Genomic DNA, 17,305 nt, shown 5'->3' on the forward strand with positions numbered 1-17,305 from the left:
AAAGAGGCCATTCGGCCCATCGAGTCTGCACCGACCACAATCCCACCCAGGCCCTACCACCATATCCCTACATATTTTACCCACTAATCCCTCTAATCTACGCATCCCAGGACACTAAGGGGCAATTTTAGCATAGCCAATCAACCTAACCCGCACATCTTTGGACTGTGGGAGGAAACCCGAGCACCCGGAGGAAACCCACGCAGACACGAGAAGAATATGCAAACTCCACACAGACAGTGACCCAAGCCGGGAATCGAACCCAGGTCCCTAGAGCTGTGAAGCAGCAGTGCTAACCACTGTGCTACCGGGCCGCCCCCTTGAACTACTCCAACCCCCTTGAAATAAGGGCCAACATCCCATCAGCCTTTCTGATTACCTGCTATACCTGTGTGCTACCTTTTTGTGTTTCATGCACAAGTACCCCCAAGTCCCTTTCCTGTATTTCCATAGTAATAGAAAACATCCTTGGGTTGCAGTTTTTCTCCATTTAAATAATACTGTTCTTTGTTCTCCCTTCCAAAATGAACTTCACATTTTCCCACATTATACTCCATTTGCCAAGTTTTTGCCCATTTACTTAACCCATTATCTCTTTGCAAACTGTTTATATCCCTCTCGCAACTTGCCTTTCCACCTATTTTTGTGTCATCTATAAATTTGGCCATAGTACATTTGATTCCTTCCTCCAAGTCATTTATATTGTAAACAGTTGCAGTCCCAGCACTGATCCCTGTGGAACCCCGCTGGTTACAGGTCACCAATCTGCAAAAGAACCCCTTATGCCCACTCGTTGTTTCCTGCCCATTAGCCAATTCTCTATCCATGCCAATATATTACCTCCAATTCTTATCTTGTGACTTAACTTTTTGTGAGGTACCTTGTTAAATGCCTTCTGGAAGTCCAAACATAAAACTTATCTACTGGTTCCCCTCTATCCTTTTACGCTCATCAGGACCACTACACAAGATAAATCAACAGTAAGGGGACCACAGTTAATAGTTGTCTGCTGCATTCTCCATGAGAATCTACCAGAGTCCACTTGCCAACCAATCAGCACTCTCTTCTTATGCAGTATAAATTGTTGACACCTGACTGTTGGTTTATCTTGCACAGCTGTCCTGATGAGTGCAAGATTAAAAGCTTTGATAGCATGTCTCTTTTTTCAGCAATATTCAAGTTCTGTAATACCAAATGTCTATTTATAAATCTTTCCTGTATTTCCAAAGTAATACAAGACATTCATTTTTCCCCCCCAAGTAGCCAGACATACAAAAGATTTTCAGAGGCTTTCTGTGAATCTAAGTAAACAATATTCATGTTCTGATGAAAGGTGATTGACCCAAAATGTTCCCGGTTTCTCTGCTAAATACTGCTAAATCTACTGAGTATTTCCAGCATTTCCTGTTTTTATTGAAAAATATTTCTCCTGGATTTCTTTCATCTACTAGTTGCATTTATTTAAGTAATAACTCCTCTATTGCTGTATTAGACACCTTCAATAAGAGCGCTTCCCCTAGATTTTTTATTACTGTGTATAATGCTTTCAAATATCTTCCCTACAGCTGAAATTAAGCTTACTTGCCATGGGCTTATAGTTCAAAGGCTCAGATGTCTTTCTTTTTTTATCTAACATGGCCATATGTAATGCAACTACAGCTCCCTTATTCTTCTATTCAAGAGACCATCTACCCTGCTAATAATATTTTTCAATCTAATTCTAGAGAAATATAAAATGACACCATTATACTTGAGTGCACTCGCTGGACCAAATGGTTTTCTCATTCCATGTTTTCTTAAATAAACTGATTGCGGTGACATAAACTGTGTCAAGGGCAAGTATACGTAACTAGGTATGGAATTCAGACACTTAGGCCAAAATTAAGTTCATTGGAAAAATAAACTACTGCGATGATAAAAAAGCGTGAAGGCTGGATGAAAATGAGAAAAATATTTATAATTCTAGAATTTAAGGAACACAAGCAATGAGGCATAATACAGAATTCAATTACAGAAATAACTTACTTGGTCAGACCTCTATTAGTGACCACAAATGCAAATAATTTTGTACACTTAATTATGAAATGACACACTAAACAGTTTCAATATCACATTTGTGTGTGGTTTAGTGAATTGTGTGCTTATACAAGATACCAATATATCCTTTGACTTATCAGAATATAGAATTCAGTACAAGTTAATTGGCTTATTTTGATGGTTCAAAACTGTAAACTACAATCCTAGGATGACAGAATGTTCAATGTTCACAAGCTGTTTACAAATAACTGATATTAAAGACTCTCAGTTGATGTTTATCTGAGGTAAACAATTGCCACCCAATGGCTGATGTATTTACATTTGGAAGCAACTAAAGAAACTGGATGGTCAGTTCCACAACAATAACCTAGGAGTCTTTGGAGCTTGACTGACATTCAATAATCAATAACTACAGAAAAGTGACATATTATTTTCATTTGTTACAGCTTTCATTGCATTTTTTTGTGTTTGAGTCCAACTATGTATGATTATACTATTACTAATTACTATCAATTTCATCATCATCATCATCTTGTAGGGTATTGTGAGAACTGGAAATCATGAGCAACTTCTCTCTCTTTGTGTACTGTCTCTGCACACACCTTTGAAGTTTATCCCCCTTTTGTTCATTGCTTGGCATTATACTTTCTTGTATGATGCCTTTATTAAGACTCTTTGTACAATCATCACTCGACTTGTCTATGGCTTCTGGTAGTACAAGAGTAGACTCAAAAGAGTCCTTGTCACCTAACTTTATGTAGCCCTTACTGTTGGTGCAATCTGAATGTGTGCAGCTTGGATCTATCCCTTCATCCTGTATCATGGATGTGGAAGGATAGTCATCAAGATTCATAAGTTTAGAGTGAATCGATAAAGTGTGGAGAGTAGGGTTGGATCCTGTTTTCTGAAGTGGAACAGGAGAAACCTGGGATACTTGAGAAGAGGAATTTTGTGAGCTTTTGTTAGATACCAACTGGTTGCCATTTAACCATGAGGTATTTGAAGTCTCTGTTTCCGTGCTCTGGTTATTTTCTCCAAGGTGATCACTGCTTATGGTTATATCTGCTGAAATAGATTCAATTGTTTCAATCTGATCAGAGGCAAAATGGTCAGATGCTTGTTGAGTTTCATTACATTTTTCTGAAGCTTGTGTTTCGTTCCCATTTTTCCCATATTTGGCGACGCCTTCTTCCAGGACACAGTTGTTCAGTTTGATGACAGGCAGTGTGAATGCACTAATGGAAGAAGTGACGATTGACTTAGCTCCACACATCTGGGGCATTTGGGTTCTATCGTTCATTTTGATTCTGTCTCTGCAAATACTGTACACAGTATCGGAGAATGTCTTACTATCTTTGGGGATTTGTTGCTGCAAGTTTGCTACAAAATCGCAGTGCTTTTTACCAACATTGTCTTTTGGATCCATTGGCTTCACAGTATTACCTTGAGGTGTCCGCCAGGTACTTTTGGCCAACATTGCTGCACAAAATGAATCAGGAGATTTGAGATTATCCATGCTTTTGGACTGCACATAGTTGACAAAGCCATTAAGTGGCCCACAATCTTTTGTCCTCAAATTGTGCACATCTATAACTGTAGAATAGATGTCTCGTATATTAATTATCTTGGTTTTCTTGTCTCTATTTTCATGAAGAACTGTATTGGCACAGATAAACAAAAATATACCAATTCCCATAATGAGGGGTCCTAAAACCTTCAGTTTTTCAGAATGTAGGTAGCTGGCTAAAAAATTAGAAATAATCTCTAGTGTAGTCTCTAAACTAGTGGTATTAGTAGTATTGTAAGATTGGACCTTAATAGTCTCAAAAATGTCAGTGCCCTTAGGCCAGTATCCCATCACTGTCATTGCTATCCCTATCAACAACACCAGGATTCCAAATGCAGCAATCAGTCCAGAAATGGAGAATAGCTTCAATTTGCCTTTCACCACCACCACATCACTCTTACATTTCTTTTTTGCTTTCCTTTTGCGTTTTTTAACATGATTACGCGATCGAAAGGAATCTTGTCTCCTGGCTGAAATACGAAGAAGCCCTCCTGTTGCTATCATGATAAATCCACTTATCAGCTATATCTGAAAAAAAAACAAAACAACAATTTAAGGAATGCAAACAGAAAGGACAACATGTATAATTATTAAAAGGTGACTAAATCTAATTCATAGCTGGTGAGCTGAAATGTCGCTCTTGTAAGCAATTCAAATTTTAAAAGTTAATTGCCAGGAAGCAACAGTGACTGACACAAACAATATTTGGTCAGTTTATGTAGCATTCATCATCACTTCAGCAGCATTGGACAAATTCTAGCAGATCTCAGAATTTTTATGGGACTTCTTTAGGAATTGGATAGTCTTTATTCAAATAGCAACATGGGTTCAGCATTGATTTTGTTTATTATGAATAGGAGTTCATGATTACTATTCAAACAAAGAGCATTATAAGTCCACCATTTACAGCAGCAAATTCTGCACAGTAAAATTTCACAAAGAGAAAGCAGCATTTTAAAATTCCAACTTCAAGTGCACAAAATATCATATTTGTTGATAGGACTGATTATAAAATGGAGAAATGAGAAACAAGTTTGTATGGTTTGTTTTAAAAAGTAGCCAAGCACAAGAAATTAATGGCCCTTGTTACATAGTCATTTTTCCACTGATGTAGCTACTGATCACTGATGTAGCTGAATGAATGAGATGGTTGCAGGTTTTAGCAATAGAAAGATTGCCTATCGGGTCACATTAAGTAGTAATTACAGTGATTGCAAGAGCCATAGACTAATTCTGTTTTGCAATCCTCCATCAAACAAATCACAAATCACGGTTTTTTTAAAAAATCACATAATTTGAAGTCGTATGCCCTGGTTTTAACCCCCTGTACCTGAAAAGAACAGGATGTGTGTGATATTATAAAATATGGACAGTGTGTTAATTTTCCATTTCCTACCAAAATCCTTTCCACTATCTATTTAATTCCTGGTTTTCAGGAGGTATGTGAGGCACAGTCAAGTTATTATGTATCAGCACTTTGCAGGGAGATTTGTTAACCATCAGAATTGTTCAAGATATTTAACTGCCTTGCTCTTTCATATAAACATCAGATTTGAAGTGATGATTTTTCAGCAGACATGATTTTAACCAGTATCATACAGATCCATATAATGATTACTGACCAGTGATTTAGTTAAATATTTTCAACAATTCATATTTAGGCTTTGGGTTTCTCCATAAAGTACTAATTCAAAGTCAGTTTTTAAAAAATTTCACTTAATATCCTTACCCAATTTCAGAATTTAAACAGTTAAACAAAAACTGTGTTTATTGTGAGGTAAACAGTCCCTTTTGTGAAGCACCAAGTGTTGCAGTCATCGCTGAGTCATCTCTGAGACATGAAGCTGAATTCCTATAGGAGGGTTAAAATTTTCCACCGGTGATAAAAATCCTATGTCAAATAGATTTGTGCAGTCTTACACAGGCTCTCACTCAGTTAGGGCCTACAGCTTATTTGCCCATCCTGGGGCCACTGAAAGCTAACTTCCAGTTTTAAATCTGCTGGCAACAAGGACCACCATCCAAAGCCAGCAGGAGCCTTCTGTATATGTTAGCTTCCTAGGTGCCATAGAGGCAACTTCACTTAACTAGCTAGCCTGAGCAGGAAGCCACAGCGAGGGAAGGGGAAGCTCTGGACTTGGTTTTAAGGAATAAATCTGGGGAGGTGGAACCAGTGGAAAGAATTTTAGTGATAGTGATCATAACTAAGTTAGATTTGGATAGGAATGGAAAAGGATGAAGACAGACCAACAGGAAATGTTTTCAACTGGGGAAAGGCCGATTTTACTAAACTGGGGAATAATTTGCCAAAAGTGTACTGGAATGGTCAGCTATTTGAAGGTAAATCAGTGTCAGAACAGTGGGAGACCTTCAAGGAGGAACTAAGGAGGATTTATAACTAATATGTTCCCACAAGGAGAAAAGGGTGTGGATTCACGACTTCAGAGCCCCCAGCATATCAAAGAGCATCTACAGTAGAATAAGGCAAAAAATACTCTGTATATGCCAATAGTTCTTTATTGCAGAAAACACTCAGAACTACAGAAAATACAGCGGGTGAAATTTTAAAAAAAGGAAAGCAAGGAAAGAACTTGAAAAAATATTGGCAAGTAAAATCAAGGAAAACTAAAGAATATTTCATAAATACGTAAAGCACAAGAGGGTAACTAAGCACCACTTAATGTCCAAAACGGTAACTTGTGTGTGGAAGTAGAAGTCATGGCTCTTAATGAATGCTTGGCATCTCTTTTCACAAAAGAGCCATGATTTGGAGATGCCGGAGTTGGACTGGGGTAAGCACGGTAAGAAATTTCACAACACCAGGTTAAAATCTAACAGGTTTATTTGGTAGCATGAGCTTTCGGAGCGCTGCCCCTTCATCAGGTGAGACTCACCTGATGAAGGGGCAGTACTTCACAAAAGAGGGTAGAGCAGACATTGTGGTTGAGGAGAAGCAGGAAATATTGGATTGGATAAATATATGGAGGAAACATCCATTAAATTGGATAAATCATTGGCATGGATGAAATATATCCCAGGCTGCTAAGGGCAGCAAGGAAAGGAATTGCAGAAACTCTGACCATTATTTTCCAGTATTCTCGGCTATGGCATGGTGCCAGAGGACTGCTAACTGTGTTTAAAAAAAGCAGTAGCCCAAGTAATTACAAGCCAGTCAGTCTAAAGTTATAACTGGGCAAATTATTGGAAACAACAATATTTGTCATTGTTTAGAAAGGCGATTAATCTAAGACAGTCAGCATGGATTTGTTAAGGGATTGCTGTGTCTGACTAACTTGAATGAGGTTTCTGAGGAAGTAATAAAGTAACAAAAAGGATGCAGTGAGGGTAGCACATGGGATTTTTGCAAGTCTTTTAACAAGGTGCTACATGGCAAATTGGTCAGAAAATTATAAACTCATGGAATCCAAGGTGGATCCAAAATTGCTTGGTGACAGGAAGCAAAGTGTTTTGGTCAACATGTATTTTTTTCTGACTAGGAAGCTGTTTCCAGTGGGGTTTTGCAAGACTTATTAATTACTGTTAATGGTACATATCAACAATTTATATTTAATTCAAAAGGTTGCATTTTATACCAAAATCAGCCATGTTATTGACAGTGATGTAAACTGTAGACTGCAGGAAAATATCAATGGATTTATTAGGTGGATAGAAAAAATGACAAATGGAATACACAATAAATGGTCAGATACTGAGAAGAGTAGATGGACATAGAAGTGTCTAATATTAGGGTGTTCAGGACTGAAAGGGTCAATGTGGGGCTGGGAAACAGTACTGCCTACATAATGATATAAAGGGTCTCACATGACAAGTAGTCTGGTAGTCATCTCAATGGAAATGGCTCATGGCGTGGGCTAAAGAAGCCTACTGTCTTATATATCTGTACATAGTTGTGCTCTACAATAAATAGTTAACATTCAAATTCTATGCCTCTGAGCCTCTTCGGTAGGCAACCACACAACATACAATATTGTGCAGCAGGTAAAGAATGCTAACATCTCCAAAAACAAAAACTGAAAAATATGCACCAAAATGGAAAACTTTAATGAAACATTTAGAAATTGCCAGAAAATCTCCATAATAGACATGGGTTGGGATTTTCCGGGTATTCACACCGGCAGGATCTTCTGGTCCCGCTGATGGCGCACTGTCATGGGTTTCCCTGCAGCGTGTGGTGCAGTCAGTGGGAAATCTCATTCACAGGTCCTGTTGCTGGTGAACAGTACACCACCTCCCGCCACAAGGAGAGTAGAAAATCCCCTTTATGGAGTCTGAGAGACAGAGAAGAAGTCAACTGTGCAGCTCAAGAAGGACTCCATCATAGCACATGGAGGTTCATTGAAAATCTTGATCAAAATTCAGTCAAAGAACCTTGGAACAATTGAGGAAGGATGAGCAAACTTTATAAAAAAGGCTTAAAAGAGCTTCTAAACAAAGAGCAGCTACCAGGCAGCACTGGGAGAGACTTCATTTTTAAGTGTGCAGGTTGAAATATGCCACAGCCTGTGTCCAGAGACAGCACCATAACGCATGGCAACCTCGTGGTTAAAAAAAATCAGCTACTAAATTCTATCCTCCATTAACAAAGTAACTAAGTGACCTTAATGATTAGATAATTTTTCGAGCTTTGGAGAATGTAACCGCGGTGTGTATCTGAAAAACTCAGCGCAGGAAAACTCAATTATTGCAGCACTATTTAAAAACTTTAAGGGAAGCCGTTCCTGAGCTGAAAACAGCAATGCATTCAAAATTTACATGCCCAAAATCACTTGTGCAGATGGAAGGGCCAGACTAGGCATAGAATTAGGCTCTACAGAGAAGGAGTTTTAAAAAATACAGTATTGCATCAGGATTAAATAATAAATCAGAGGTTGAACAAGCTAATATATTTTTATATTCAACTGATTCAATTGCTGATAATGTAATAGCCAGAAAAGGCATTCATGAATTATCTGACAATTTGAAGAGGTCATAGAAATCTTTGAGAGTTACATTAACCAATCGAGAAACAAAATTTTGAAACAGCAAAGTTTAACAGAAATGTCCAATACCTTGGACAACTTGCGGTCTCTTTCATCAATGATTTGTATCAGTTGGCTGAAGACTGTGACTATGGTGATGTTAAGTTCAAGTTGATATGAGGCAGCAGAGGAGTTGGCTGACTGACAATACCCCTTCAATCCAAAGAAGATCCAACTTTGGAGGAGACAATACAGATTGTCTGACAATCTGAGGTCTGTCAGCAAAATAGATCCTTATTAAGAGTGGAAGATAAATCATGGTGCAGCTCATTAAACAACAAAATGTGAAAGACCCTCCAGGGAAATGACTGTATGTGATCAAAACTCTGATAACAGTAAACCAAGTAAGAAGTTTCAACCACCTCATACACCAGCACTTCTTACTGTGTTTATCCTAGTCCAACGCTGGCATCTCCACATCAACAGTAAACCAAGCCAGCATTGTGGCATCAAAAAACCTCACAGGCGCGAACAGTATCCAACAAACATGGCAGAATGCTTCCAATGTAAAAGGCTAGGATACTAGGAAAATGTGCAGATCAAAAGTCTTGAAACATACAGAGGATCACCAGCAAATCTTTGCACAAAAAGCCATCAAACAAAATAGAAGAGTCACACAAAGAACAACAACAATGTTTCATATGTGAGATTAAAGATTCCAGATATAACTTCTAAAATGCTAACATATGCGTCAATGGACATATTACTAATTTTAAATTAGACAAGGAGCAAGTGTGACAGTCCTGTCCAATAGAGAACTGCGGTTAACCAACTTCTGGCTGTCGACAATAGACACCCCATTATGAAGCATGGGAGGGATCAGATTACTAGTTATAGGCATGCTTCTGGAACCACACCAATACGGGGGCAAGCATATACTGGAGATGTGATTCTCAATCAAGAATTTTCTCTCCAGAGTTGAGCCGCCTGTGTTGCCCTCAACTTCATCAAAACAAGTTCATTGTCTTGTCAAGGAGGACACAATCATTGAGTATACCATGTTGGAGAACCTCAAACCTATCTAACAGTGGTGATAACCTCAACGGGAACTTCAGTGCAGAATATTTGACTCTCTTTGCTGAGACAGTTAATCCAGCTCTTTCCCAAAGACTCAGGTACTCAGCTGGAGCAATGAGTTCCTGAGTGCAATCATAACTGTTCATCACCCACAAATGGTCAGCGAGGATCAAAGTGACAACACAAGTGATAGGAAATGTTGGTACAATCTCACATTCATCTGTCAATGTTGACGCCATAGTAAGTGCACCCACGCTGATCCATTCACCAGAACTGGTGGCCCAGTCTGAAAATAACCAAATGAACTAGAAACAAAACTGAATCATATAAAGATACTGACTTTCCTACCACATCAGGTCACTGCAGTTGGAGAGACAGCAAGACATTAATTAAATGCCTTCCTCACCTCAGAAAAACCACAATCCAGGATTCCCAAAACCTCAAGAACCAGGGGCTACATGGAGTCATCATTCTAAAAAGCAAAGCATGGCAGACAAAATTGTTAAAAAGAACTAGCTTCAATTCAATGAACAAGGATAGGGAACACAGCCAACATAAAGAAAAGGATAAACCCATGACATTTGACCATGAAAGGAACAGTCTTGAGAGAGAACAGCAAGGAGAGAAAGAAAATAGATCAAGTGTTGAATCTCAAACAAACAAAACATCAAATACTGCAGCTTCTACTGATGAATAGCCAAGTCAAAGCAAAGAAATACAAGTCAAAACTACAAATCCTCCAAGCTTCAAAAGAACACCATCAGGGAGACTTGGGAAACCTCAGAAACTGAGATACAATGGCCATCCTTACTTAGTGTTTGCAAATTGGAATTCCACAAAATAGGTACGAAGGCAATGTATTCAATTATGAGATGCAAATCGCCAGTCCCATTGTGTCCATGCTTATGTCATCAGATACCATTTGTCTGGAAAATGGGAACACCTGTGGTCACATGACAGAAACTAGCTTAGGGTAGAAACACCATAACAAGTCACACCTTGAGCAACCCAAGGTCAATCTGTTTAAGAGTTAGAGACTATAGAGGGAACAAATCCACCACAGAAAAGGATGAACCCTGCCTAGGAATTCACCACAGGCAGAGAAGTATGGTTATTCTTTTACCCGCAAATTATACCTTTACAATGAGATCTTAATTACAACTTCAACTGGAGCAAATCCAGGGGCTTGCTCTTTCATGGAGTAAGTTCATCTTCAGAAAACGTCCAATCTCCATTGCCTTCAGTGAACCAAGAGGAAATCCTCAAGGCTGCAGTGCGCTATGTTCTCGAGAATTAATCATAAAAGTGACTTTTCAGACTCTAAGAAATCTAAGCGCGTGCAACATCTTTGCATCTTTTCTTGTGTGTGAATGAGTGAGTAGGTGCTGTTGCAGGTACATTTCAAGCATTGAAAATATTCTTTTGGGTGGCAGTGGTTAGCACTGCTGCCCTCTTTTTAGGTCAAACCAAACCAAGTAGCACTGCTGCCTCACAGCTCCAGGGACCTGGGTTCGATTCCCAGCTTGGGTCACTGTCTGTGTGCAGTTTGTATGTTCTCTCCGTGTCTGTGTGGGTTTCCTCCCACACGCCAAAGATGTGCGGATTAGGTGCATTGGCCATGCTAAATTGCCCCTTAGTGTCCCGTGATGCGTAGGTTAGAGGGATTAACAGGGTAAATATGTGGGGTTACGGGGATAGGGCCTGGATGGGATTGTTGTCAGTGCAGACTCGATGGGCCAAATGGCCTCCTTCTGCACTGTAGGGATTCTATGAATTTAAAGAAAGCCTTTCTTGTATCTTTTCTTTAGAGTCATGGCACACAAGGGGTTAAAACATTACATTCTTTCAAACACATCTTGTTACAGTTAGTCAGGAGGTGAACAAAGGGGGAACCATCCTCCCATCTCTGCTCGGTTTGTAACAGTAATAGTTTGATGATGTGACTTAGTCTGCACAAAGGTCGTGTGGTTTTCGCTCTAGCTATGGATAGATGCATTATGTGACAGGTAGATTGATGAGGACAAGGTCAAGTACATGTTTCCCTTGTATTGGTTCTCTCACCACCTGCTGCAACCTAGTCTGACAGCTACAGTATGTCCTTCAAGGTTCTGCCTGACCAGTCAAGTAGTGGTACCACCAAGCCACTGAATCCCCCACCCACAACATGTTCTGCGTGTTTGCTACCCGCAGTGCTTCTAAGTAGGGTTCAACATGATAGAAAATGAATTCATCAGCTGAGGAAGGATAGTCGGTGACAATTAGAGGACGTTTGCTTGCCAATGTTTGACCTGAAGGCATAGGAGTCTTGAGATCGAGAGTCAAAGTTGAACATTTTCAGGGCACTCTCTTCTGATGTTAATCACTGTGCCATCACCTCTGGTGGGTCTGTCCTTTCAATGGAGATGTCTGGAACATTGGCTGAAAGATATGATTTTGTGGGTTTAAACATGTCAGACTGTTGCTTGATTAGTCTATGGGATATCTCTTCCAATTTTGGCACAAGTCTCCAGATGTCAGTGAAGAGGACTTGCAGGGCCAACTGTGTTGGGTGTGCCTTTGCCTTGTTCAGTCTCTAGGCTGATGCTAGGTGATCCATCCAGTTTTATTTTTATTATACTTTTTCACTGTGATTTGACACAACTGAATGGCTTACTTGGCCATTGCTATGGGTCATAGAGATATATAGCACTGAAAAAGGCCTTCGGCCCAACTTGTCTGTGCCGACCAGGTTTCCTAACTGAACCAGTCCCATTTGCCTGCATTTGGACCATATCCCCTAAACCTTTCTTATCCGTGTACCTGTCAAAATGTCTTTTCAGGAGACACATATTGGCCAGACCAGGTAAGTATGACAGATTTTCTTCCCAGAAGGAAGTGAACTAGAAGAGGGTTTGCCAATTTGAAAACAAGGATGAGAATTTTAAAATGTAGGCATGCAGAACAATTGAGATTTAATCAACTTTTCTTACTCAATATTAATCCAGCAAAGGCAAACTTGTTTATCATTATTTTTCACTGCCACCAATGGTAAAACAAATTAAGGATTCTTTCCAGGTTACACGTTCAAGGATAAATCCAATTTGACTGCATGCCAAACTTCACTTCCATGTAAAACACACAAAAAGGGAGAGTCTAATACCTTCACAGATTGGTAATAGCAAACCAAGAAACATTAACAGCACATGCACAGAAAAGAAAACTTATATTGGGCATTTAACTTAATAAAGTTAGATGCTTTACAGCAGGATTATGAAACAAAGCGTGACACCAAGCTACATAAGAAAATAGGTCAGAAGACCAAAAGCTTGTTCAAGGGATAGATTTTAAGGAGTGTCACAGGATCCTTACAATGTAGAAAGAGGCCATTTGGCCCATTGAACCTGCACCGACAACAATCCCACTAGGCCTTATCCCTGTACAAAGAACAAAGAAAATTACAGCACATGAACAGGCCCTTCAGCCCTCCAAGCCTGCACCGACCATGCTGCCCGACTGAACTAAAACCCCCTACCCTTCCGGGGACCATGTAATCCCATGTATTTATCCTGCTGGTCCGCCTGAGGGGCAATTTAGCCTGGCCAATTAACCTAACCCACACACCTTTGGACTGTGGGAGGAAACCCATGCAGACACGGGGAGAACGTGCAAAGTTCACACAGTCACCCAAAGCCGGAATCGAACCTGGGTTCGATTGTGAGGCTGAAGTGCTATCCACTGTGCCACCGTGCCGCCCAAGTGTCCTAACGGAAGAAAGAAAAGTAGAGAGGTGGAAGAAGCAAGTTCCAGAGCTTGGATCCAAGCAGGGTCACTAATTGTAGAATTATGAAATTAAGGGTGAGCAAGAATCCAAAATCAGATAAATAGATATCAGGGAGAGAGAGATTACAGAGATAGGGAGGAGCAAGCCATGGAGGGATTTCAAAACAAAGATGATAATTTTAAAATCAAGATGTTGCTTAAATGGAAGCCATCAGATCAGCAAGCATAGGGTGTTTGAGTTTTGGATGTCCTCAAGTTTAGAGGATAGAATGTGGGAGACCAATCAGGACCATAATGGAATTTGAAAAGTATGAACATGTCCTTGATGTAGCTGATTGAGGACAGGTTCCACCCTATAATTGAGGCTCCAATTTCATTTAAGAATGGCAGGCAAGTGCAGTTTGCTGAATCAAGGCCTCAAGAATGGGCTGGTACAGCTGCCAGAAAAATAAGCTGTGGGGATGGGGAAGGAGGGTCAGGATTGCAGTGTGGGGTCTAGACAGCAGCATTCTAGATTTTTTTACATTTTAGGATAGGTGTTTACAGAGATAATTTGACACTCATCTTTGGGAAGCCTCTTCAATTCCATTGCGTGTAGAACTATAAGAGACAGCACAAAGCATGGTCTGAGCAGTTTTGAGCTAAAATGCTAATCAGGGTCATATTTACAACATAGGACCTTCATTTCCATTATAAAAAAAGACTCATGTCTCTTGAAACAGATAGATGTTCTGGACACTCTGTGGTAGGCCCCTTTTAACATGGATCTGGCCACATCATGGATATTGTGACAATAAGCCAGTCGACCCCATTTTGAGATCATTACTACTCCTTTAAATTCAAGCAAAGCCAATGAAAATCAATCCCATTATGTTTCAATTATAACTGCCCACGTGTTTTACTTGAAATGGAGAAATGCAATACTTGTGATTCCTTGACACAACACAAGGCCTGTAAGTTACTGGATCATAGTTTAATTAAATACCTTATAGTGTAAAGCTGCAGCAACAGTAAGATTTCAGACAGAACGCTCCAAAAATATTGCCACATTTCAGTTACATTTGGCATTTCATAGTTATTTCAATAAAAATCAATTAAAAATTGTTCTCTTAAATATCACTTCTATCCTCCAACCCTAATCCCTGGTCACAATTTACTTTCATACTATTGCTGGTCTTGGCCAGTCACTAATATAGAAACGCTCCATCAGGTTCTTTCCTATAGTTGGAGTCAGATTTAGAAACCAATAGTGTTGGGAAATTGATTCGGCGTACAAATGCCAAACTACCCATTCCAATTGCCTAGACTAATGTCCCCCAGGGAAGGGAACCTGTTCACTTGTAACTTCAATCCCACAATGTGTGAATGATTCATAATGCCCTCAGAATGACTAGAATGTGGCGAAAACACTGCAACAATTATTTTTAAAAATAATTGAAATAAAATCATTAAGAATTGCATTTAGTTTCTTACTCAATTTTTGGAACCTAAAGTATCCATGGTACGAGAGTTATCAAACTACAACATTACAATCTCCATATTCAACTATGTACATAAATTATGGATGCCAGAGATTCGAAAAAAACTAAACTATAATACCGTGACAAACTGACTCCATTCTGAAATAATGAACGAACCAGGTTGAAAAGAACACAGTCTGTTACATGCAATTGCTGTTATCTTCAGCATCTTAGAGACTATGCTTTTACAATTCATAGAAAAATGACTGAAATATGAATCAGCATTTCATTTTAATATTGACAACAGATACAGGTCATTAATAAACATTAATCAATGCAAGTTATTAACAAATCTACAAAACTGATATCTATATTACATGACGTAGTAAAATCTAAATATTATTTTTAAACTAAAATGACAAAACACGAATAAGTAGAAAATAAAACAATCTGCAATTTTACAATGGCATCACATAATTGGGTTCCAAAATAAATTATTTGAAATGCAAAAACAAAACCCTCTTCCAGTTAGACATTTCCCCCAGCATTACCAGGCTACTTTGCAGTTTAATTACTCAATTGCTTCTGAACAAGTGAACATGTACCTCATATCTTTTACGAGCCGTGAACACTGTTCTGCTCTGCAATCTCCTTCCATCCACTTCACCTGAAGCAGCTGTTTGTTCTCCTTTTACTCTCAAATTAAATTCTCTCATCCCACTGAGATTTCCTAGAAATGTGTAGTTCTCATTTCTCTGCAGCGTTCCATTTGCTCTGGCTGCCTATAGTCTGCTTGTTACTGCAGAGCTGCCACTTCCCCACTCATCTCCCACCCACAGAGACCGTGAGAGAGGGTGAGATCCCACTCTCCGGTGTCCTTATCACCTTTGTAAAGAATAAGGAGGCACTGGAGACCTGAATTATTAAAACCACAAACACAGCAACAACAAAATAATAACTGCTCTAGAAAATATGCTGCATAAGATTCTTACAGCTGTAATGCACTAGAAAAAAATCCACTGGAAAACTTAGTTATTTCGTGAAATGTTTCACAATTTTTGTTAACTATTCTATTTTTAAACAATCTAGCAAGATATTTTTAACAGCTGTCTCAAATGAATCTATTTTTGGTCTTAAATGTTTTATTTTTATCCTTTGTCTTTTTCTTTAGTGGCTATCCTTTGTATTTTTGTGGCTATTGTCCAATAACTTGCGTTTCCTCTTCCTCCATTCTCTCTAATCTCATTAGACTCTTAGATATCTTTATGATTTCCCTGATCTCCATTCTTGGTTTCTCCCCACCTTTTATTATCACTCACCATGACAGTATCCACTATCCCCTTTCAAAAGGTGAAAATCCGTACCACTATGAGTATTTCCATAGAAACAATCTATTTTGCAGGAAATTGCTTTCTGTTAAATGGAAACAAATTCTATTTTTAAAGACACATGTGGAGATTTATCCATGGAAATAAAAATTACATTTCAGCTAGAATGACATCAAACCAATGACATAGCACACACACAATTAGCCTTCATGTATACCTTCATGAAACTGCCACTGTTCTCCCCATCAGATTTCCACCTACTGGCAGTATTTTGTTCACTGTGCTGACTTCAGGTATATATTGCTTTTCGTCAAATTGTAACCAAGGAACCTGCAGTTTCTACTGACTACTTTGCCTTTGTTCCACAATTGCTGACCATATCTCAAATAAGCCATCAAAATTAATTCTTGCTACATTGACAATTATCTCTTCTTCAAAGTACATCTTGAATAACCCATCAGCAAGGATGAACTTCTTAAATAACCCATCAGCAAGGATGAAAAATACAGTTACCTCTGCAGTGAGGGAGGTCATTTTTAAGTCAGGGCTTCAGAAATATTGGGAAAAATCAAAGCTTTCTGTAATCAATGAAAAACAGAAATACAAATTGAAGACATTTACAGGGACAGATAGCTGTCTTCTAGAATTCTGGCTATAGCATAGGCAGACCCTATATTAGTTCGAAAGAAAATCATAGGCAATAAAATCAATTTGAAAAGAAGAGATGCTTAATACGCAGTGCATAGGAAATACAATAGACACTGTAGATTCAAGTAGGTTTGACAAAACAATGTGGTGGAAACAGAGTCTAGAAGTTAACAAAAAAATACTAATTGATGGTGTGGTATAGATCAATACATACAGGAGACATCCCAACACAGATCGTACCTTTTGTGTAGCGAGTGAATTCTGCATAAAACAAATGCTAAACAAAATAAATCCTTCACATCTATTTTAGTGGTTATGCACTTTTTGTGAAAAGTTATCCCATAAAATGTTGAATCCTTGTTTTCTTGTACCTATCATCTCTGCAGTCTCTGATTAAGGATGTATTTGGTCCTAGGTACAGTGTGAAAGTGAGCAATCCTTCTCCCAACC

The 17,305-nt window shown here is 38.9% G+C and overlaps 1 protein-coding gene across 2 annotated transcripts in view; it reads right to left on the reverse strand.

Annotated features, from left to right (window-relative positions):
• Window positions 1-1,936: 1,936 nt before the first annotated feature.
• Window positions 1,937-17,305, reverse strand: part of tmem200ca (transmembrane protein 200C, genome duplicate a) — a 32,354-nt gene continuing 16,985 nt past the window's right edge. The window contains exon 3 of one of the 2 annotated variants that reach the window (XM_078216427.1): window positions 1,937-4,132. In XM_078216427.1, coding sequence (XP_078072553.1) covers window positions 2,537-4,108 — 1,572 coding nt within the window. In that variant the 5' untranslated portion in view covers window positions 4,109-4,132 and the 3' untranslated portion in view covers window positions 1,937-2,536. The remainder of the gene's footprint in view (window positions 4,133-17,305) is intronic. The other variant, XM_078216426.1, reaches the window with a different exon arrangement.

This window comes from Mustelus asterias, chromosome 7 (genome assembly GCF_964213995.1).
Source record: "Mustelus asterias chromosome 7, sMusAst1.hap1.1, whole genome shotgun sequence".
In the NCBI taxonomy this organism is placed as follows: domain Eukaryota; kingdom Metazoa; phylum Chordata; class Chondrichthyes; order Carcharhiniformes; family Triakidae; genus Mustelus; species Mustelus asterias.